This window comes from Diabrotica virgifera, chromosome 4 (assembly GCF_917563875.1).
Source record: "Diabrotica virgifera virgifera chromosome 4, PGI_DIABVI_V3a".
In the NCBI taxonomy this organism is placed as follows: domain Eukaryota; kingdom Metazoa; phylum Arthropoda; class Insecta; order Coleoptera; family Chrysomelidae; genus Diabrotica; species Diabrotica virgifera.
The window spans coordinates 235,868,301-235,892,050 of NC_065446.1; the positions used below are offsets into that span (position 1 = coordinate 235,868,301).

Below are 23,750 nucleotides of genomic sequence, written 5' to 3' on the forward strand. Positions count from 1 at the left end.
TTCGAAAATAGCTAATATATTTATTGAGACTTGTTGTAAATGGATTAAATTTAAGAATATTATGCTTAATAAACGCAGCATCTTCTAAAATATTAATATAAATAATTTACAAACCTTACAACAAAATTACAATGTACATCAAAATTAACATACCAGTAAAAGCCAGTAATTCAGATTTGTCGATTTGCTCCACATTCTTCATTTCAACCTACTCATTGGCATATAATTATGTAGATTATGTAATTCTACGTCGATAATTATATGGATTATCTTCCTACCAACGAGAAATTATGTAGAAACCTTTAGTAACAAGTTTTACCGAGGGTGTACTTTTTATGCCCATCCATATTTAACTCAAGATGCTACTTTTATTTTCAAAAATATCGGTAGAACCAAATTAACATTCGATAAAGGGCTGTATTTTTAACAATAAATCATTTTTAAAAAATTTTTAAACACGTAATAAATATGTTACAAGGGAATACGCATTAGGTGGACATTTTTTACCCACCCTTGGGCGTTTAAGAGTTAAACATGGATGTTTAAATTCACATCTTTTTTCTATGTTTCTATGACGGATTAATTGTAAAGGGTTTTTACCCAAATATTTTTTACTTTGGTGGTTAGCATGTTAGATTTAAGCAAACACTGATGATGATCGGTCAACCGATTGAAAACTAGTTATGTTGTTATGTAGCCCTGTACAGGGATTTTAATAAATATACCTTTTATAAAGGATTTTATGGTTTTTTCGTTTATAAAAGGTATATTTATTAAAATTCGCAAAAGCAGAACTAGTTTTTGATCTCATTACAGTCTGAGATTACCTAAGTCAATGTTTCCATGATTATTTAATTTTAAAGGGTTATATTATCACTCAAATATTTTCAATTTTTATGGCTTAGCATGTCAGCATTTTGTGAGTATAACCTATATCTATTTATTTGAACCTTAGTATTAGGGTCATTCCATTTCAAATCATTCAATTTTGGAGCAAAAAAAAATTTGGATTTCCGATTTGCCTGAAAATTGGTATATAGCTTCTGCGGGACGTAAAAATAAGATATTTAAGGTCAAAAAATCTTCTTCTTCTTTTTTTCTCAAAATGTTATTTTATGCGGTTTTACAGCGATTTAGTGTTTATTTATACAAATTTGCATTTTCTATCTTAAATTATCAAAGGAAAACATAACATTTTAATAGAAGAGACTCAAAAATGTCATTATCTGGCATTATAACTAGTTACTTTGATTCAAAACAAGCTTTGGATCAAATTTTATAGTGTAGAAAACGTTAAAATACCGTTTTTTACATTTTTCTCCATTCCCAAAATACATCATAATCAATTTGGCTGAAAATTTGTCCACAGATAGACAAAACATAGGACTTTAAGTGGTGAGAAGGATTTGAATTATATTACAATACCAAAAAAGTTACATGCAATATTATAGTCAAAAATATAGGCGTCTACTGTAAGTACAATTAACTCGAAAATATCGACCTCACGACAAAAATTGTTAAAAAGAAAGTGTAATAATTGTAAATACGATTTATTTGAAACAATTTCAGTTCCTACCATTTTTGTCGAAAAGTTAAAAATGGCGGAGATATTGAGCAAAACAGATTCTCCTTTAAAATCAAGATGGCGGCTAACGTAACGGAGGAATTCATTCGTGATTTTAAATTTAGGCTACTATTGACTCCCCTAAAGATCAGAAAAATAAAATTTTGGGCCGCTCGGCATTCAAGGTCAAATGCTATCCCGACTGGACTAATATATACTTTTAAGTCTGATATTACTGCATGTAACTTTTTTGGTATTGTAATATAATTCAAATCCTTCTAACCACTTAAAGTCTTATCTTTTGGCTATCTGTGGGCAAATTTTCAGCCAAATCGATGATGATGTATTTTGGGAATGGAGGAAAATGTAAAAAACGGTATTTTTACGTTTTTTACACTATAAAATTTGATCAAAAACTTGTTTTGATTCAAAATAACTTGTTATAATGCCATATAATGACATTTTTGAGTCCTTTCTATCAAAATATTATGTTTTTCATTGATACTTTACGACAGAAAATGAAAATTTGTTTAAATAAACACCAAATCACTGTAAAATCGCATAAAATAACATTTTGAGAAAAAAAGAAGAAGAAGATCTTTTGACCTGAAATATCTTATTTTTACGTCCCGCAGAAGCTATATACCAATTTTCAGACAAATCGGAGATCCAAACTTTTTTGCCTGAGTGATTTGACATGGAATGTACCATTAACATTTTAAATTTTGCTTTATTCTATTAGGTTATACTTATTTTAAGTTCAGCACTTATGATGATCTGTAATCAGATCGAAAACCAGTTCTGCTTGTGTGATGTAGCCCTTTTGAGGGAATTTGAATAAATATCCCTTTTGTAATAGGTCTGGATCCCGCGTATGAAAAAAAAGTTGATTAATAGCAAGCTGAAAACTTGTTAATAGCTTAAGGGTGTCTAGTCGGATAAACTTTGATATATGGGAACACTGTAACAGGGCCAGTTTTAATTGTGGAACAGGTTAAAAATTTGGAACGGTCAGACCACGAAAACGGCACATTTATTTTGTCCGACAGGACAGACTTAAACTCTCCGAACAGAGATTAAACTCTCATGCAAAAATCAGACTTCTATTTATCACCTGTCATATTTCCTGTTACTTGACATATTCTACATGTTCCACTCATTAAAACGCCCATTTGGTGATAAATAGCATTCTGATTTTTGCATGAGAGTTTAATCTCTGTTCGGAGAGTTTAAGTCTGTTCTATTGGACAAAATACATGTGCCGTTTTCGTGGTCTGACCGTTCCAAATTCTTAACGTGTTCCACAATTAAAACTTCCCCTGTTCCAGTGTTCCCATACATATATCAAAGTTTGTCCGACTAGACACCCTTAAGCTATTAACAAATTTTCAGCTTGCTATTATTCAACTTTTTTTCATACGTGGGATCCAGACCTATAAAGGATTCTACTTAAATTTTTTTCTGTATAATTATGTGTTATGTGTAGAAAAAATATATTCTAGCAGAAAGCTTCAAAAATACTTTGATAAAAATATTTCTAATTTGCCGGCAGCACAGAATTGTAAGCAAAAATTTTGTATATTCTCACTCGGAACGAAAATAAAAAGCGCTCACAAAGGATTTACAAAAAAATCCGGGTAATTCATTACCGCACGAATTCTCATATTTCCAACGCTTTCAGCTTTTTCCTCTCAACAAATTATTTTCTTTTATTTTCCAGCAGGAAATGGGTGAAACTTATTAAGGATCCGCATGTAGCCGATCAGTATACGGGTCTTCTGGGCGTCGAAAGGGCACATCCCTACGACGAGGGCATATTTACTTGTCAAGTGGAGGATTTCAATATGAAAGAATGTCTGTCCAAAGAAGTATTAATAGAAAAGAAACCCTCCATTAAGATAGAGCCAGTGAACTTGACAGTGAAGAAGGTAAGTCTTTAATGTTCGATTTTTTTTAAGATTTATGTCAAAGAATTTAAATGGTGTAACAGTTTTAGAAGCTAAAAGGATGTTGTCACATGTATATCAGCAAAAAGGAAACATAGGTTTGAGAAAAATCAGCTTTGTGTATTCGCTTTTAAGATCAATACATGTTTTCATTCGAACAAACCCGTCATCGAAGCATTTATGACAGTTTGAAATAGATAATTGAGGTCCTTTTATGCTTCGGCCGCCTCATCTTCTGTCCTAAAATGTTTACTGCGTAGTTTGTTTTTAATTTTCGGGAACGCAGTGAAATCATACGTTAGCAAGTAAGGACAGTATGCAGGATAGTTCACCAAATAATTTTTCGCCATCAAATATTGTGATTTTATATTAAGCAGTGTGGCTCATAAAACAGGATAATAAAAGAATAATGCTTGCTGACAGAGCCATAGTTCTCTCTCTCGCAGTTGTTTGGATCCAAAGACATTCATAGGGAAGTAATGTTAAAAATATTTTTTCTACAACCGTGTTAAAAATGAAATTTTTAGCACTCCATACGAGCGTTAAAAATGCTACTTTAAGGCACTAGTGCTTTAAAAATTTTATAGCACTGCAGTTCGTATTGACCGTATAGGCAATTTTGATGTAATGTCAAAAAAATATAAAATGGAATGTCAGTCAAGTTCAAATAAAAGTTTTTGTTGATATTGTCCTGTAATTACGTTTGTAGAAAAAATATTGTATGATTTGCGTGTTAAAAAGTACATTTTTAACGCACTCCTGTGAATTGCACATGCGTGCCTTAAACGTGTACTTTTAACACTTATATCATAAATACTATAAAACTGTCATAATCCACCAATCCAGCGTTTTAAGAATTTTAAGAAGGTAGGTATAGAGAAACTCGAGGTTTCAAAAGAAACCAGTTCCAGGACGTCTCAGGTGCATGAACTAAGCAAATGACCGTCATCTAACGTCTGCAGACTATGCTTACATGTCATGTTACAGCTAGACACCTGCGAAATGATCTTTTCAGAGTCTCTAATGTTCACGGTTGTACTGAACGTTATGTCTCACTGAACATTATGTCTCAAAGATATCTTGACATAAATCAAGACGTATTCATGTGTTTCATAGATTATAACAAGGCCTTTGATAAAGTGCGGTATGATCATCTAATCAGACTCCTGGCAGAAAAGAATTTAGATAAACGAGACATCCGACTAATAGCAAATATATACTACAATCAGAAAGCAGTAGTGAGAGTAGAGAATAATACCACTGAAGAAATTGAAATAAAGCGAGGTGTGAGAAAGGGTGTATACTGTCACCAACCCTGTTTAATCTCTATTCCGAAGACGTAATGAATAGATCACTCTCTGAGAAATCCATAGGTATTAAAATAAATGGTGTTTAAATGGAAGATTAAACAATCTGAGATTTGCCGACGACACCGTTCTGATCACAGAAATACTTGAAGAGCTACAGGCATTGGTGAATAAGATAGCAGACTGCAGCGAAGAATATGGACTATCTTTGAACATAAAGGAAACTAAATTTATGGTAATATCGAAATCAACACGAAATGTCCAAAATTTATATTTACACAATGAAATTATCGATCGAGTTAGCAAATACAAATATTTAGGCACATTAATAAATGAAGACAAAGATAGCTCAGCAGAAATCAAAATAAGAATAGAAAAAGCCAGACCCATATTCACTAAAATGAAGAGAGTGTTCTGTGGAAGAGATTTGAGCCTTGAAATGAAACTTCGCCTGATGAGATGTTACGTACTTTCTGTGCTGTTCTACGGAATGGAGTCATAGATGCTGAAAAAGATTGATACCAAAAAATTAGAGGCATTTGAACTGTGGATGTATCGCAGAATCTTGAGAATATCATGGACGGAGAGAGTCACAAACGTCGAGGTCTTGAGAAGAATTAATAAAGAAAAGGAAGTCATATTTACGATCAAAAAACGAAAACTGCAATACTTGGGACACATTACAAGAGGAGAAAGATATGAACTGCTTCGAATAATTATGCAGGTAAGATAGCAGTAAAAAGGTCCATAGGAAGAAGACGAAACTCCTGGCTAAAAAATCTACGGGAATGGTATAGCTGTAGCAACAACGAATTGTTTCGATCAGCAGTTTCGAAAATACGTATAGTCCTGATGATCGCCAACCTTCGGAACGAAGATGGCACTTGAAGAAGAAAAATATTCCAATAAGTGTCAATTCGACTATAAACAAATTTAGGAAAGTACCCCGCACAAACCTTATGGAAATTAGGTCCCAGTGGATTTAGTTCATACTTTGGGAGAATACTCTTTGAAGCATCCTGATAAAAAGTTCTCATGGAAACATCCCGATCGTATGGAAGATTTTCAAGATATAGAGGCACAAACTCGGAAAATTATAAGATTTATCGGGTATTCCAATTCCCTGAGTTACTGATTGTCTATCAACATGTAGAAGTTTGGATTAAATAAAAGTACTAGTAGTCTAAAATTTTTCTTGGTCATCCAATGGCGACCTTTACTTTGACCTTGACGTTTAACGGACGTCATCTTCTAGTCTAGAGTTTCGAGGGTTTTCGGCATTAAATTGATATAGACAGATTACTCATGGGTTTTTGGGATCTCTAAACACGAAAATGCCATCAAAATTGACCTCCGGAGTACCTGGTTTCCAAGGTCAATGAGTTTGGAGTTTCGAGGGTCTTCGGTACTACATTGATGCAAACGGATTACCCTAGGTTGGGCCGAAAAAAATAAAATTATGTTTTTCAATTCGTAATACCGCGGAAAAGTTGCGAATGTATGAGACTAAAAAGGGCTAAGAATTTAAAAAAAAATCGGTTTGTATTTTCCGTTCGCGCATGAGCCATAAACTTTTCCGAAATTGGTAAAAAACTGATTTTTTGCGATAATTTTTAACAGAGTAAATTTAGCGTGAACACGTTTGTAATAGCCCATTTTCTCATTCTTAATGACCATATTAACTAAATTTAACCGTGTTATTAAAATCTCTTAACATTTTCCGTTCGCGCATAAGGCATAAAAATAGCCAAAATGTGACAAAATTGCATATTTCATACACGTTTAATTTTTCGTAATTAAGAGTTTAGTTGAATGAAAATAATACTCACATATACATTTTGTTGAACTTGTATTGAGAACACTTAAAATAAACACACTTTAGACACATCATTTTCAGAAGTTTAGTAGGCTATTATTTAAAAATATTGTTTGTGAATATAGAAAAAACCAAATTTTTTTATGAGATGCAAGTTTTCAATTCGACAATATGGTCCAATGTCCACCAGTCCATTGTCCAGTCCATCTTGTATTATTTTAACACCTTTTTGCTATTACATAGTAGAAGGCATGGGCGCCCATACCCATGAGCAAGGGGGGCCACGTCCCCCCTGGCTTTTCGAGTGCTTTAAATTATAATATATGGTATATCCAAAGTGTACAAAATATAAAGTGCAACATCTTCACTTCTGCCCCAACCTGAAAATTTTTATATGGGTGTCCGTGGTAGAAAGCACTTTGAACTGTGATTTCTGTGTAAAGTCCGGCATTGCAGACCTTGATAATAATGTTGTTCTTATCAAGCCCTCGCGATTCTCAGCTCCGAAAACTTTTCCAGCAGCTTCTGTTACGAGTTTTACACATCGTTCTACTGCCTGTGTATGAACAGGAAATTACTTTAATATTACATCCCAGTTAGGGGCTGAATCACTCTGAATAATTAATTTTATTTCGGGTTGTTGTTAATGATATTTCGTCAACAGGATTGTTGACCCTGTTATTGAGCGTAATGCTTTTTTCGCCTATGCAGAACATTGTTGGCCATGACACAAGATAACAGAAAACATATAAGAGAGCTTGGACTTCGCAGAATTCTGATAGCTAGAGAGCTAGATAAAACAAGATCTAACATTAGAATATTCAAACTGCCAAAACTAAATTTTGCATGTCGAGACTATTCAGAAATAATTCATTACTTAGACTGTGACTTATCTTCTCCTCCATTATTAAAAGATATAAATGATGATGAAATAACATTAATTATTCAGAGTGATTCAGCCCCTAACTGGGATGTAATATTAAAGTCATTTCCTGTTCATACACAGGCAGTAGAACGATGTGTAAAACTCGTAGCAGAAGCAGCTGGACAAGTTTGCGGAGCTGAGAATCGCGACGGCTTCATAAGAACAACATTGTTATCAAGGTCTGCGATGCCGGACTTTACACAGAAATCACAGTTCAAAGTGCCTTCTACTATGTAATACCAATTTTGGCAAAGTTTATGGCTCATGCGCTAACGGAAGATATAAACCGATATTTTTTAAATTCTTACCCCTTTTTAGTCTCATACATTCGCAACTTTTCCGCGGTATTACGACTTGAAAAAAATAATTTTAGTTTTTTCGGCCCACCCTATTACCCATAGGTTTTTGGAGTTGATGAACACGAATACCCCATCAGAACAGACATCGGAGTACCTGGTGCCTAAGACACGTCATGCTTTGGAGATTTGAGAGCTTTCGGTACTAAATTAATGTAAACTGATTACTCACAGGTTTTTGGGGTTGTTGAACATGAATACGCCATCAGATCCGACTAAGGAGCACCTGGTGCCTAAGGCAGGTCTTGTTCTAAAGTTTCGACAGGTTTCGGCATTAAATTGATGTAGATGGGTGTTACTCATGGGCTTTTGGGGCTGCTGAAGAGAAATACGCCATCAAAACAGGCACCGGCTGGGGTTTCGAGAATTTTCGGTACTAAATTGATGCAAGTGGATTACTCTTGTGTTTTTTGGGTTGCTGAATATGTAAATGGATCTTAAAATAAATGAAGGAAAAACATTGTCAGATATAAATTGAGTTTATAGTTATAAATAATTAAAACAATTGAATAGCAAAAAAAAAAATTTTCACCAATTTGTACGCTTCCTTTGAACAGCAACTCAAAAACCTCCGAGTACTCGGTGTGTACCAATCCGTTTGCATCAATTTAGTACTAAAAGCTCTCAAAACTCCAGAAGATGACGTGCCTTAGGCGATAGTTGCTCCGGTGTCTGTTCTGGCAGCGTATTCGTGTTCAGCAACTCCAAAAAGCCATGATTAATTCATTCGTATCAATTTAATATCGAAAACTCTCGAAACTCGAGAAGATGAATAACCTTAGGCATCAGGTGCTCCGTGGGTCGGACCTGATGTCGTGTTAGCGTTCAGCGACCCTAAAAAGCCATGAGTAATCCGTCTTTATCAATTAAATGCCGAAAACCCTCGAAAATCCTTAAGATGACGTGCTATAGGCACAATGTGATTCGTGGGTCGGATCTGATAGTATATGCATGTTCAGAAATCTCAAAATCCTAAGATTAATCCATTTGATTTCTCCATTTGATCCCTCTGAAACTCCAGACGATAACCTGTCTTAGGCACCAGGTGCTCCTGTGTCTCTGCTGATCACGTATTCGTGTTCAGTAACCCCAAAAACCTATAACTAATCCGTTTGCATTAATGTAGTACCGAAGACCCTCAAAACTCCAGGAAGTTCTTTCATTGACCTTGGAAACCAGGTGCTCCGAGAGTCGGTTCTGGTGGCGTATTCGTGTTTAGTGACCTCAAAACCCTCCAGTAATTCATTTGCATCAATTAAATGCCGAAAACCATCTAAACTCTAGAAGATGACGTCCGTTGAAGGTCAAGGTCAAAGTAAAGGTCGCCATTGAATAGCCAGGAAAAAATTCTAGACTACTAAATTACGTTTAGTACTTTTCTTTGATCCAAACTTCTACATGTTGCCAGATAACCAGTAACTCAGGGAATTGGAATACCCAGTAAATCTTATAATTTTCTGATTTTGTGCCTCTATATCTTGAGAATCCTCCATACGATCGAGTTGTGCCCATAAGAACTTTTCATCACAATGCGACTCAAAGAGTATTTTCCCAAAGTATGAACTAAATCCACTGGGACCTAATTTCCATAAAGTTTGTGCGGGGTACTTTGGAATCAGAGCCAGAGTGCCTGCTACTGCTCCACTGTTAAAGAAGGTTAGCACGAGAACATGTCTGTATGGATATTAAGGACTGAGCTAATATTCTTTTTACTGTTGGGTCCATTTTTGCAATTTACGGATCCGACAGACGTATTTCAGTTAACAGACGCGCCGGTCAGCGATGTGCTCAGTGTAACATAAGAGCAGCCAGAAATTTTGTAGGTAGCTCGATTATGATATGGGGAGGAATCTGCTCTGCAGATCACACAGAATTAACAATGTTTCGTAGGGGGTCCCTGACAGCTGATCGGCATATCAGAGAGGATCTTGAAGAAAAAATGTCGTAACTTTTGTTCCAATTATTTGAGATAATGTCGTTCTTATGCAATTATAATGCTTTAAATCCTCGCCTACGAAACGATTTTAATTGCAAAAAAACATATTTTTATTATAAAGGAAAATAAAAAGATACCATCAATTCTATATATTATAGTCCTTTTACTACAAAAGCAAGATTACGTAGATCAAAAGGGTACCCCCCGTTAAGATAGGCAAAATGCTCTCGCTCCCAGAATTCAATTTTATTATTCTTTTACGTTCTATGCAACTAAAAAATGAGAGAACGCGGATTTTTAGCTTGCCACCCCCTTACCCCTCCCCCCACAGCCAAAAACGTAGATTTTTAGATTTAATTTTTTTAGTTGGGTTGCAATTGATTTAACAATTTCAAAAAATTCACACGTGTTGCTGAGGCTTTTAAAAAACATGTACATTTTTTATGGACCCGTAGGTCGAGTGTACATAACCTCAATTTTTTTTCTAACTTTTTTAAAACCTATAACTTTTTTTTGGAGGGGGCTACAGGTCCAATTTTTTTGCATGTTTTGTATTTTATCAAAAGCTATCTCTCTGATTTTTTTCAGATTTTTTCGTCAGATACGCCATTTTGAAAAATCAAGAAAACTGTTTTTTTAGGGGGTTTTTGGGGATTTTCTCCATTTTATAGACTGCAACATAGATCAACTCAAGGTTTTGTTAATAGATTATATATAATTTAAAATAACCGAGTGTATTAGGATATTCAAAAATTGGACGAAACACTTTTAAACACCCAAAAGCCATGCTTTTTTGAAGTTTTGTAAGGATTTTTGCGGGTCTAATTATATTTTTTTTTTGTCGATACAGCCTGAATATTTTTTTTATTTTTTTCTATAATTCTATATGATTTTAAAAAATTAGGACTCACCGCAATTTTAGCCGACTTTCCCTATTCCCCCTCCCCCACAGCCAAAAATGTCAATCTTTCGATTTTATTTTTTTAAGTTGGTTTGCAATTACATTATAAATGTTATTCTGAAGCTATTTATTTGTGGCATTTTTGTAATTAACTATTCTAAATGGTCATTTTTAGTTAAATTGTGGCTTATTTCCCATTTAGAATAGTTAATAATTATTAAATTATAAATTACAAAAAATTCACACGCACAAGCTGAGGCTTTTACAGATCATCTATTTTTATGGACCCGAAGGTCGAGTGTACATATTATAACCTCTTTTTTTTTGTTTTTTAATAGGTACGTATATTTTTTTTGGTGATGGCTGCATGTCTATTTTTTTTGTTTTGTGTATTTTATCAAAAACTATATTTCTGACTTTTTTCAGATTTTTCCGTAAGGTGAGCCATCTTCAAAAATCCGCAAAACTGGTTTATTCGGTGGTTTTTAGGGGTTTTCTCCATTTTATATACTTCAAAATAGATTAACTCAAGGTTTTTTTATAGGTTATGTAGGTATAACTTTAAATAACTGAATTTTTAGGGATATTTTATATAATTCGCTATTGAATAAACTTAAAAACAGCCTGCTAGTTTTCACAATCATAAACTTGCCAGGATGACACGTTCCACAATTAAAATTACGTTTCACAATTAAAACTTCCCCTGTTTCCATACCTACATCAAAGTTTGTCCGACTAGACACCGTCAAACTATTAACATATTTTCAGCTTACTATTAATCAACTTTTTTTGGTACGCGGGATCCAGGCCTAATATTTTTTGAGATCAATACAGCCTGAATATTTTTTTTTCATTTTTTTTACGTTTCATGTGTTTAAAAAATTAGCCTTAGCCCAATTTTAGCCCTCCTTCCTCTCAACCTGCCCAATAAATCATCATTTTTTTGTTTTCATTTTTTTTTATCAGTATATCTGTTGCTCAGTTTGTCCTCAAGTAAACTACAATTTAACAAAATAATTTCAAATTTTTGCAATATTTTTATATAAAGTAAAGATGTCATTGTGATATCTTTTAGGTAGGATACAAAAAACAAAAATAAAACAGAATAATCAATTTAAGAAAAATACATTATTTTAATATATCATATTACTTGTCGTTTTGTGAATCAAAATATTTTGTTCTTTGTTCATTAGTTTTGTATTTAGTAGGTACCCTATTATTACCTTACGTCATACATATTCTAATTATTCAAACATGTTTGTACCATCTACATAACCTATATCTCTTCTTCTTCTTCCTTTATTGGGTTATATCCCTCGGGATAATTCGCCCAGCTTACACCAGGGAAATACTTTTGTCTTGCTCTGGGCAGTCGAATATTTCCAAATATATATGTTAAAGCCTCAATTTTTTTAAATATATATTAGCAGGAACATCTTCGTATAGGGCCAGACAGTCCCTACAGGAAAGGCAATATTATACCATAAGGGTTAAGGCTTTTATCATTTGGAGGTCCAATATAACCTATATCTCTGCTCTGCCTATTATAATGTCATTTTGCTTCACGTTTATTGCCACGTAAAACACCATAAAAAGAATAAAGAAAGTATTACCAACAAATATATAGCTCCGTAAATACTCGTAGAGTATTCGGAGAGTATATTCGTTGTTATTACACTTCTACAGTTCTAAAGTCTTCATCGCTGTCTTCGTCTATTACAGGTATAACATCTGTATTGTCAAAGAGTTTTGTAAGATATTCTGCTGGCTTGATGATTTTTGTAAAATATCTTCCATGCGATAAATAATATATTATGGTAGCTACATGCGAACAACAGCCTATGGTTATATTGCCGTTTGCGCAACTCGCATCTACAACAGTATCTATCGTTTAGTGTTTTTAAAACCATCTTCGTTTGGCTCATAATGCAAATAGTCCATGCTGTATGCTTGTCCCCATTAGGTAAATTTTTCCGATTCATTTTTTTGCACCAATTTACTCAAAAACAGGTCCATATAACAAATCCACAAAGTGCCAGGCAGTACCGCGGTCGGAAAATTGTTTAAACAATTTTTTAAACGAATTCAAAAAATCAATTTTTTCACTTAGGACAAATTTGTTTTAGATTCTCTGGATCAACCTGAGCAAAAAAGGTCTCTTGTGATATTTCTATAAAATTGACTGTTGTCGAGTTACATGCAATTTAAAATTTGAAAAACGCGAAAATGCCCATTTTCAAGGCTTAATAACTCGATTAAAAATTATTATTATGAAAGTCATAAAGTGACCAAATCAAAGTTTAAAGCCCCCCCCCCCCTCCAAGACCCTGAAGAATTTTTGGTCGTTATTTTATTACTATTATTACTAATAATTAAAAAAGAGCGCTAAGCACGTATTGAAGCGGCCGTCTGCGAGAGAGATGTCCATGTACAATAATTCATTGTACGTTTTAAAAAAATATCGATTGGAAGTCAAAAATACGTTTTAAAAAAATAAAAAAGGAATTTTGAGATTATATTTATTGTACACTCGACCTACGGGTCTATAAAAAAATAGATATGTTTTGTAGAAGCCTCATAAAATTTTTAAATTAATTGCAACTTAACTAAACAAAACAAATAGAAAAATTGACGTTTTTGTGGGGGCAGGGGGAGGGGGTGGTGGGCTAAAAATGCGATTTGTCTTATTTTTTAATCACATATCACGTAAAAAAAATTAAAAAAAAATATTCAGGATGTATCGATCTCAAAAAATATTATTAAGCCCGCAAAAACCCTTACATAACTTAAAAAAACATGGTTTTTGTGGGGTTTAAAGGTGTTTTGCCAATTGATAATCCTAAAATACCCAGTTATTTCAAATTATACATAATCTATTAACAAAACCTTGAGTTAATCTATGTTGCAGTCTATAAAATGGAGAAAATCCTTAAAAACCCCCTAAAAATACAGTTTTTCTGATTTTTCAAAATGGCACACCTGACGGAAAAATCTGAAAAAATCAGAGAGATAGCTTTTGATAAAATACACAAAATGCAAAAAAAACTGGACCTGCAGCCCCCTCTAAAAAAAAGTTATAGGTTTTAAAATAGTTGGAAAAAAATTTGATGTTATGTACACTCGACCTACGGGTCCATAAAAAATATACATGTTTTGTAAAAGCCTCGACTACACGTGTGAACTTTTTGAAATTTTTAAATCAATTGAAACCCAACTAAAAAAAATTAAATCTAAAAATCTACGTTTTTGGCTGTGGGCGGAGGGGTAAGGGGGGTGGCGAGCTAAAAATCCGCGTTATCTCATTTTTTAGTTGCATAGAACGTAAAAAAAATAATAAAATTGAATTCTGGGAGTGAGGGCATTTTGCCTATCTTAACGGGGGCTACCCTTTCTGACGTCAGAGCACTATCAAGACAATAGAATGTTACTTTTCATCATGGCCACCTTTATGTCATTACTTTTCAGAGATATTTTCTTTGTTTTTGTTTACTGTACAAATAATGTCTATATGTAATTTATTATTTATTCTAATTAATGTCAATCGGTTTTCATTTCTCGCTGAAATATATTAATAATAAGCCGAAATAAATTGTATTGTAATGTTAATTATTAACGTAAATAAACATCAACTTTAAAATTGACATATCTCTAGCACAGCTATCCAAAGCAGCCTGCGTCGTTCAACAGCGGAAGATGGCGCAGAGGTTACAACCCAGACAATATATTTGTCAGCGACAGAATTGGAGACCAGGTGACAAAAATCGTTGGAAGCGCCCTCCCAAAGACACAGCACAGACCAATAATTTGTCTTTCCAACGCGGCAATCAGATACGAAATTGTTCCTTTCAAGAGAAGGTTCAACTTTACTAAATCAAAATGGGAAAAATTCTCTGAAACATTGGATCAAGAAGTTTCCCAGCTAGAACCTTGCCCTGATTCATACGATAAATTTGTAGAAATCGTAAAGCAAGTATCACGGAAATTTATCCCTAGAGGTTGTCGAACTGAGTACATAGCGGGGCTCAATGAAGAATCTAAACCCCTACTTAAAAGATACGAACAGCTATATGAAGAAGACCCTTTCTCGAAAGCGACAATACAGGCTGGGGAGGAAATGTTACATGCGATATCTGCCAACAGAACGGAAAGGTGGTGTATTAAATAGTGTGATGTTACTGCCTTCTAGGTCGTAATTAATTAAAACTCTCTTCTTAGTTCAAATACATTATATTATTTACTTTTAACTCCGTCTACGATTAACCATAACAATGGGTTTACATATCACAGTAACGACCTACCGTCACATTGCTCAATTACTAACTACTATAAATAATTATAATGATAACGATGATCCGTATCATCGGGCGTTCACTTATATACATGATGAACTCTCGCAACCTCACGCTCGGCCTTGGTCAAGGGCGAACGATGAATGATATATGTTTTTCTTTGAATAACACATCTTTTGTACAGGGTGATACTATAATACCACAGTGGTGCAAGCTGGTCACGAGTCTGGACATGAAACAAAACAGCAGACGTGCCTGGAAGCTGATTCGGAATCTTGGCAACGATCCCGCTGCTCCGGCAGTCAACATGACAGAAGTCACACCCGATCAGATAGCCCATCATCTTCTAATGAACGGTAAGACGACATCAAGAAAGAACAAGGTGAGAGCTCAACGGAATATCGACGAAGAAAGAGATGTTCTAGGTACCTCTTTTTGTCTAGAGGAGATGAGAGGCGCGATCCATCAAATGAAAGATAATAAAGCGGCTGGCCTGGACGACATACGAACAGAGCAAATAAAGAACTTTGGACTAAAAACCGTAGAGTGGCTCGTAAAAATGATGAATTGCTGCATCCGTACATTACAAATCCCCAAAATCTGGAGAAAAGCTAGAGTGGTAGCCCTCTTAAAATCAGGGAAGGATCCGGCGGATACAAAGAGTTTTAGACCTGTATCTCTCTTGTGCCACCTTTTCAAGGCCTTTGAAAGAATGATACTGAACCGGATCACAGAATATGTGGAGACTAAAATTATTCCAGAACAAGCAGGATTCAGGCCCGGAAAGTGCTGCTGCAGTCAAATTCTTAATCTCACCCAACATATTGAAGATGGTTTTGAACGGAAGGAAATAACAGGAGTAGCGTTCATAGACCTAACTGCCGCCTATGATACAGTTAACCATCAACGGCTACTCGCAAAACTCTACGAAACTACAAAGGATTTCCGACTAACAAGGTTAGTGAAATGTCTCCTCCAGAATAGACGCTTCTACGTAACGCTCCAGTCCAAGAACAGTCGGTGGAGGGACCAAAAAAATGGGCTACCACAGGGAAGTGTCCTCGCGCCGATTCTATACAACATATACACCAACGACCAACCCATACACCAACAAACAAGGCAATTTATTTACGCTGATGATACAGCGGTGGCAGCTCAGGGAAGAACCTTCAATGAAGTCGAAGTGAAACTGACAGATGCCCTGGGAGACTTAGCTCTATACTATGATAAAAACCATCTGAAACCCAATCCCACAAAAACCCAGGTATGTGCTTTCCACCTGAGAAACAAGCATGCCCGAAGGTCGCTGGAGGTGGAATGGCGTGGTCAGATGCTGGAACACAACAAGACGCCAAAATACCTTGGTGTCCGTCTGGATAGAACTCTGTCTTACCGATACCACTGTCAAGATGTCAAGAAGAAAGTAAGTGACAGAAATAATATCATCCGCAAGCTAACTAATACAAAATGGGGAGCACAACCACACACTCTGCGCACTTCTGCCTTGGCATTATGTTTTTCGGCCGCGGAGTTTGGAGCACCAGTATGGGCAAACTCTGCTCACGCAAAGAACGTCGACGTGGCTCTAAATGAAACGGTCCGTATAATATCGGGTTGCCTGAAACCGACACGTATCGAAGAGGTATACCCCATTGCTGGAATTGCTCCACCACCAATCAGGAGGAAGGTCACGTCAGAGGTAGAACGGAAAAAGCAGGAGACGGACCGAAGACACCCCTTATATGACCACCAAACTCAGCCAAGCAGACTAAGATCTCGGAAAAGCTTCCTGAAAACATCAAGATCCATCCTCGAAGCGCCAGAGACGCCCCGAATACACCTATGGCAAGCGTCAACTACCGCGACACATTTTCCTCCCTCGGAGGAAATGGCTGCTGGACACAATTTACAGTATCCGACTTGGAAAGCGCTAAACAGACTAAGAACCGGCGTTTCACGTTGTGCTAGTAACCTGAAAAAATGGGGATACCAGGAGGACGATACCTGCGACTGTGGCGCGGTTCAGACCAGCCGGCATCTACTATCATGCACAGAGATGAGAGAGACCTGCACAGAACAAGACTTAATTATAGCAAATGACAGGGCCATCTATGTGGCCAACCATTGGAAATACAGAATTTAAAGTTGTTGGTGTTCCGGACACGGAAAGTAAGTAGCACAGCTATACGACACCCACACGGAACTGACCGATCTTACGTAAATGTCAACATTCTATTATAATAAGAAAAACGTAATCGCGATTACATTGAGAATTTTAAAATAATATTAATTAAATAACCAAAAACATTTTTTATTATTAATAATATAAATTTTTTCTACGAGCGTGCAAAAATGTCTACTTTCGCGCACGCGTTTTAGTTTAGAAAGTTTTACTTTTCCGCACGCGTGTTACTGAAATTAACGTGAGAATTTGATGAAATAAAATAATTTTGACATTATATTCGAAGGTCAAATCAGTAGGCAATAACAGTGGTTTTGAATCGTCGTCATGGAAACCAAGATCGTCGTCATGCTAACCAATTATGCTGAAATTTTGGTTTTGACAACCTTGTCAAAGAATTAATTTGTGTATCTATTTTCATATTAATTAAATTAATTGATTAAGATTTGGTCATTTTTAAAGACTCGTAGAAAAAAAATTGTTCCTAACGCTTGCAGAAAGTCTATTTTCCGCACTCGACTGCTTGCCGAACTCCCGCTTCGCGTCGTTCGGTATGACTTTCTGCACTTGTTAGGAAAATAACTATTATGAAACAATCCTTTAAACTAAATACTTCAGAAAATAATAATTTTATTTAAATATATTAGAAAATCGTACGCTACTGATATGACAGTTCTGTGTTGTTACATTTTTTAATACTTCATTTCGTACACAATTTGGTGCGAAATATAGCTTTAAAAAACTGTACTGTTTTTGTAAATACCTACATATTAAATATATCTTATTTTAAAAACTATTTTAATTATTGTTGTGTACCTATTGTAATTGTGTTTGTATTGAGAATCATGCCAAATCAAAATGCTTCTTTAATAGATTATTTTGAACAAGAACTAAATAATGGTGTTCGGTGTTCCCTTTCGCCATTAACTGCAAAGAAGTAAGTTAAATAATTTATATTTCTTAGATTAGGTTTATTAGAAATAAGATTATTATTGGATTTAAAGATCAGAAAGTTTTTTTTATGAATTTTAGTGTTTACAGTTCTTAGTTTTAAAATAATATTAAATGATCTATTTTAATGATTACACCTACACTATCATAATATTGTTGTTAATTAATATATTTCGGCAAATAATGAAAACCAATTGACATCATTTATTAGAATATAGTTATTTTCCTAACAAGAGCAGAAAGTCATTCTTTTCCGCACGCGACTGCAGTTTGCCGAACGACGCGAAGCGGGAGTTCGGCAAGCAGTCGAGTGCGGAAAAGAGACTTTCTGCAAGAGTTAGGAACAATATTTTTTCTAAGAGTCTTTAAAAAATTACCAAATCTTAATCAATTAATTTAATTAATATGAAAATACATACACAAATTAATTCTTTGACAAGGTTGTCAAAACCAAACTTTCAACATAGTTTGCATGACTAGAATTAGTTAGCATGACGACGATCTTGGTTTCCATGACGATGATTCAAAACGACTGTTATTGTCTACCGATTTTACTTTCGAATATTATGTCAAAATAATTTTATTTCATCGAATTGTCGCGTTAATTTCATTGAAACAGGAACACAATAAGATATATTTGAAATAAATTAGTAAATAATATCTAGATATTAGTTTATTGCATGTATTATAATTACTTTAAGGGCATATTAACATATCTAAATTAACACGCGTGCGGAAAAGTAAAAACCGCGTGCGGAAAAGTAACACGCGTGCGGAAAAGTAACACGCGTGCCGAAAAGTGAAACTTTCTAAACTAAAATGCCTGCGCGAAAGTAGATATTTCTGCACGCTCGTAGAAAAAATAATTATAGATATTATTTGTAAACAAAAACAAAGAAAAATATATCTGACAAGTAATGACATAAACGTGGCCATGATGAAAAGTCACATTTTAATGCCTTGGCAGTGCGCTGACGTCAGAAATTTTAACCTACGTAATCTTGCTTTTCTAGTAAAATGACTATACAGAGTGAGTCTGTAATTTGGAATAAATTCAATATCTCAAATACTAATTTTTTTTTGAAAATTTCTCAGGCCCTTTGATTAGTATTTCAAATTGTCCTTTTTGACATACAATAATAATGTATACAGGGTGTCCCAATTTAGAGATATGACGTCATCGTTGATTTTCTTAAATGACAACACTGTCATTTTGATAGCTATTTTGATAGGGTGTGTAAAGTTATACATAACTGCAAAATATCAGATTTTTTTTCTCTGCCATTTACAAGATAATAAAAAATAACAATGTTATGTCTGTGATTTGGCATAAATTCAATAATTCAAATACCAACTAATTGTTTTTTTTTTGAAAAATGCTCAGAACCGTCGATTTGTGTTTCAAATTGTCATGTTTGACATACAATAAAAAAAAATATATATATATTGTCCCAATTTAGACATACGACGTCATCGTTGCTTATCTTAAATATAGGGTATAGCTATTTTGATAGGGTGTGTAAAGTTATACATAACTGCAAAATTTATAATTTTTATTTCCTACCATTTACAAGATAATAAAAAATAACAAAGTTATGAAAAACAAAAGTAATCAAATAATAATTGAATTTGATTATTTCAATTAAGCAAATGCTCATAATGTTGCCCATTGACTATTTGACAATAATTGAGGGCAACATTATGAGCATTTGCTTAATTGAAATAATTAAATTCAATTATTATTTGGTTACTTGTTTTTCATAACTTTGGTTTTTTTTATTATCTTGTAGATGGTAGGGAATAAAAATTTGAAATTTTGCACTTATGTGTAACTGTACACACCCTATCAAAATAGCTATCAAAATGATAGTGTTTCCATTTAAGAAAATCAACGATGACGTCATATCTCTAAATTGGGACACCCTGTACACATTAATATTGTATGTCAAAAAGGACAATTTGAAATACTAATCGACAGGTCTGAGCATTTTTCAAAAAAAAAACGATTATTATTTGAGATATTGAACTTATTCCAAATTACAGACACCCTCTGTATATCATATTTTTCTTTCAGGGCGAAAACTTCACGATCAAGTGTGTAACTACTGAAGAAAGTCGGGATGGTTCGAAATATATTTACAGCTGGACAAAAAATAAAGAATTACTGCCAGTACGGACGGAGTTCGAAAAGTATGAAGTTTTGTATCCGTCGGGAACGATATTGCAGGTGAAAAGTGCGGAGGTAAATAATTCACGATATTTATTATTTATGAAAATAAAAAAAGTTATGAATGATAAATGTCTCGTTAATAATTGAAATTTAAGCGTTTGATGCATTAAATATGTAATATTTATAAATTATCCAATGTATAAATAATAAATCAAATTTATGAAAAATAATAAAAAAATATTCACAAATATGCTCATATATGTACAGGGTGTTTGGTAAAGAATGGGCCATAGATTAACCTTAGCTTCTTGAGCTTAAAATAGGTCGATTTAAGCTAACTTACCTTAGTACCAAAGTTGATAATAACCGAAATACAGGGTGTCAAATTTAAACTTTTATTTAATTTGTCCTTGAATATTTCCTGGCAGGTATGGGATAACGCATGTTAAATCTGCGATGCAACATAAATATGCGTTAAAATATGATCAAATTATTATAATTTTTGATATTAGCTTTTATTTTTATTGGACTATGTATAAATATATATCTATTTAATAAAGTTATTCTATAAACGTATTTTTTCCATTGAGATGTAAAATGATTTGAGAGTAACAATTAATATCCCATGAGCCGAGCTGGGTATATTTTATATCGGGCAGTTTTAATCTTTGGTGGGACATTTTTAAAAGAGCTACCTGTTTCTTGGGCCGAGATAGGCACTGCCCTAATTTTTTGAATAATATCATTCTAAATTATATCTTTCCCTTCATAAAATTAACTTAATCTTTTTAAAACTAGTTTTCAAATAATACTTTTTTTAAATAATAAATGCACCGCTGATGCCATGTTTTCAGTACTACATGAGGTATATCAAGCACTGAACAATAATCTTCGCACTGCCATCGTTTTTTGTGACTACGCCAAAGCTTTTGATTGTGTAAATTACATTTTAATAAAAAGCTAAATTTCTACGGAATTCGAGGTATTTCTTTAAATTGGTTCCAATCTTACTTGGATGATACGAAACAACTGGTTAGAGCAAATGATACTGAATCTAGTCTCAAAAACATTGTATGTGGGGTACCTCAACGTTCAGTATTGGGTCCTCTACTTTTCCTTATTATATTAATGACACCACTAGTTTAAAAATCCATGGAAACCTTGCTTTTTGCTGATGATACCAGTATCACTTGGAGCAACTCAAATATTGCAACTCTTCATGCTATTACTATAACTTCTGATCTACTTACAATAAAAAACTGGTCTGACTCTAATTTACTCTCGTTTAACGTAGATAAAAGAGCAACATTATCTTATAAAGGAGCACTTCAACCATTACTTCTTAATAACAGCCAGATCAGTACCGTTGATTTTAAAAAATTTCTTGGTATTTTTTTAGACAGCAACCTTAAATGGTCCCTCCATATCGATTTGTTAAGGAAGAAACTATCTTCAGCTTCCTACGCTATAAGATCTGTTTCGAATGAACTCAATTTAGCATTTTCCAAAATAGCATATTTTTCTTTGTTCGAGTCACATCTTCGTTATTGTCTTCCTTTTTGGGGTTCTGGTACAGCCGCCCAATTCGATGTTATTTTCAAATTACAAAAAAGAGCCATAACATATCTGTTTGGCCTCAGAAGAACAACACATTGCAGAAGTTTAAAGATCACGGAAATTTAACCCTTCCATCTTTGTATATTTTAGAAACTGTTTGCTTAATTCGTAAAGTCTTTCCACCAAGACCTAATCATGACTACTTCTCGAGAAATAATTCTACTTTTAACGTCTATTTACCGACCCCGTCCTCTGAGTTAGTAAAGAAGTCTATATTGTATTCAGCAAAAAAAAACTTTACAACCATCTCCCTGTACAACTTAAATCTGCAGCATCTTTCCCCAAATTCCGTAAACTAACAAAATCCTACCTATCTGAAAGACCATATTATTCAGTTGAAGATTTTTTAATCAAAAACTAAGAAATTACACTACTTTTTGCACAAGTAATATTTTTATTATTATTTTTTATCTATATTTGGGTGTCATATGCAGCAGCTTAATTTTTAAACTTATTAATACCAGGTAAACTATGCAATATGTAATTTATTTAAATATTGCAATTGATTCTTTCTGTTTAACTACATTATTATTATTATTATTTTAATTATATTGACGAGTTATGTAATTTTAGTAAATTGAATTGATATTGTTTTGTTTTCTTGACTTTTAATAAGCTTTGTCGATAAAATTGTACACTTTTTTATGGCAATAAAGCATATTTCTATTCTATTCTGATTACATCTGTCAAAATGTAAAACAAATCATAGTCTTTGATATTTTCTTTTTTGTATTTTTCAGAAAAGCGTTCAATACTCTTGCCTTGTCCAAGGCTCAAAAGTATCATCAGAAAAAGTAGTGTCCGTGTATGTTGTAGACAGGAAGGGCGTGTACACCTGCCCCGCGGGGCTTTTTCTAGAAATGCTCTGGCCCGAAACAGCTCCTGACACGAACAGCATTTTAAACTGCCCTAAAGGGTACTCTGGACTTGCCACTAGATATTGTGCACTTAAAGATGGGCGCAAACCCGCCTGGGGCCTGCCCAGCTTTTCGGAGTGCACTCATCACGAACTCGGACGCATTTATGATACGGTAAGTGCATGTCGCAAACATTTTTACTTTTTATACTAACAGGCCTGGATCCCGCCTACCAAAAAATATTTGATTTATAGAAAGCTAACAATTTGTTAATAGCTTAACGGTGTCTAGTCGGACAAACTTTGATGTACTGCAACACTGGAACAGGGGAAGTTTTAATTGTGGAACAGGTTACAGGTTTCGAACGTAGAACTACGAAAACGTCCCATGTATTTTGTCAAACAGAACTTACAATTGATGTGTTACCCTTACAATAAACTCTCATGCAAAAATCAGACTGCTATTTACGACCAACATAATTCCTGTCATTTGATATTATTGTACTTGTCAGACTTATTAAAATCCCAACATATTTGTCGGACAAATATTTTTTCATATATTATACAGGGTGTCCCGAAAAGATTGGTTATAAATTATACCACACATTCTGGGGTCAAAAATAGTTCGATTGAACCTAACTTACCTTAGTACAAATGTGCTCATAAAAGAAGTTACAGTCCTTTGAAGTTACAAAATGAAAATGGATTTTTTTCAATATATCGAAAACAATTAGAGATTTTTTATTGAAAATGGACATGGGGCATTCTTATGGCAGGAAAATCTTAAAACAAAATTATAGTGAAATTTGTGCACCCCATAAAAATTTTATGGGGGTTTTGTTCCCTTAAACCCACCCAAACTTTTGTGTACGTTCCAATTAATTTATTATTGTGGTACCATTAGTTAAACGCAACGTTTTTTAAATTTTTTGCC

At 34.1% G+C, this 23,750-nt stretch overlaps 1 protein-coding gene across 1 annotated transcript in view; it reads left to right on the forward strand.

Annotated features, from left to right (window-relative positions):
• The window catches only part of LOC114338937 (uncharacterized), a 221,595-nt gene that overhangs the window by 53,036 nt on the left and 144,809 nt on the right, over positions 1 to 23,750 (forward strand). The window contains exons 4-6 of the mRNA XM_050649499.1: positions 3,285 to 3,492; positions 20,248 to 20,415; positions 22,701 to 22,991. Of these exons, the coding sequence (XP_050505456.1) occupies positions 3,285 to 3,492; positions 20,248 to 20,415; positions 22,701 to 22,991 (667 nt within the window). The remainder of the gene's footprint in view (positions 1 to 3,284; positions 3,493 to 20,247; positions 20,416 to 22,700; positions 22,992 to 23,750) is intronic.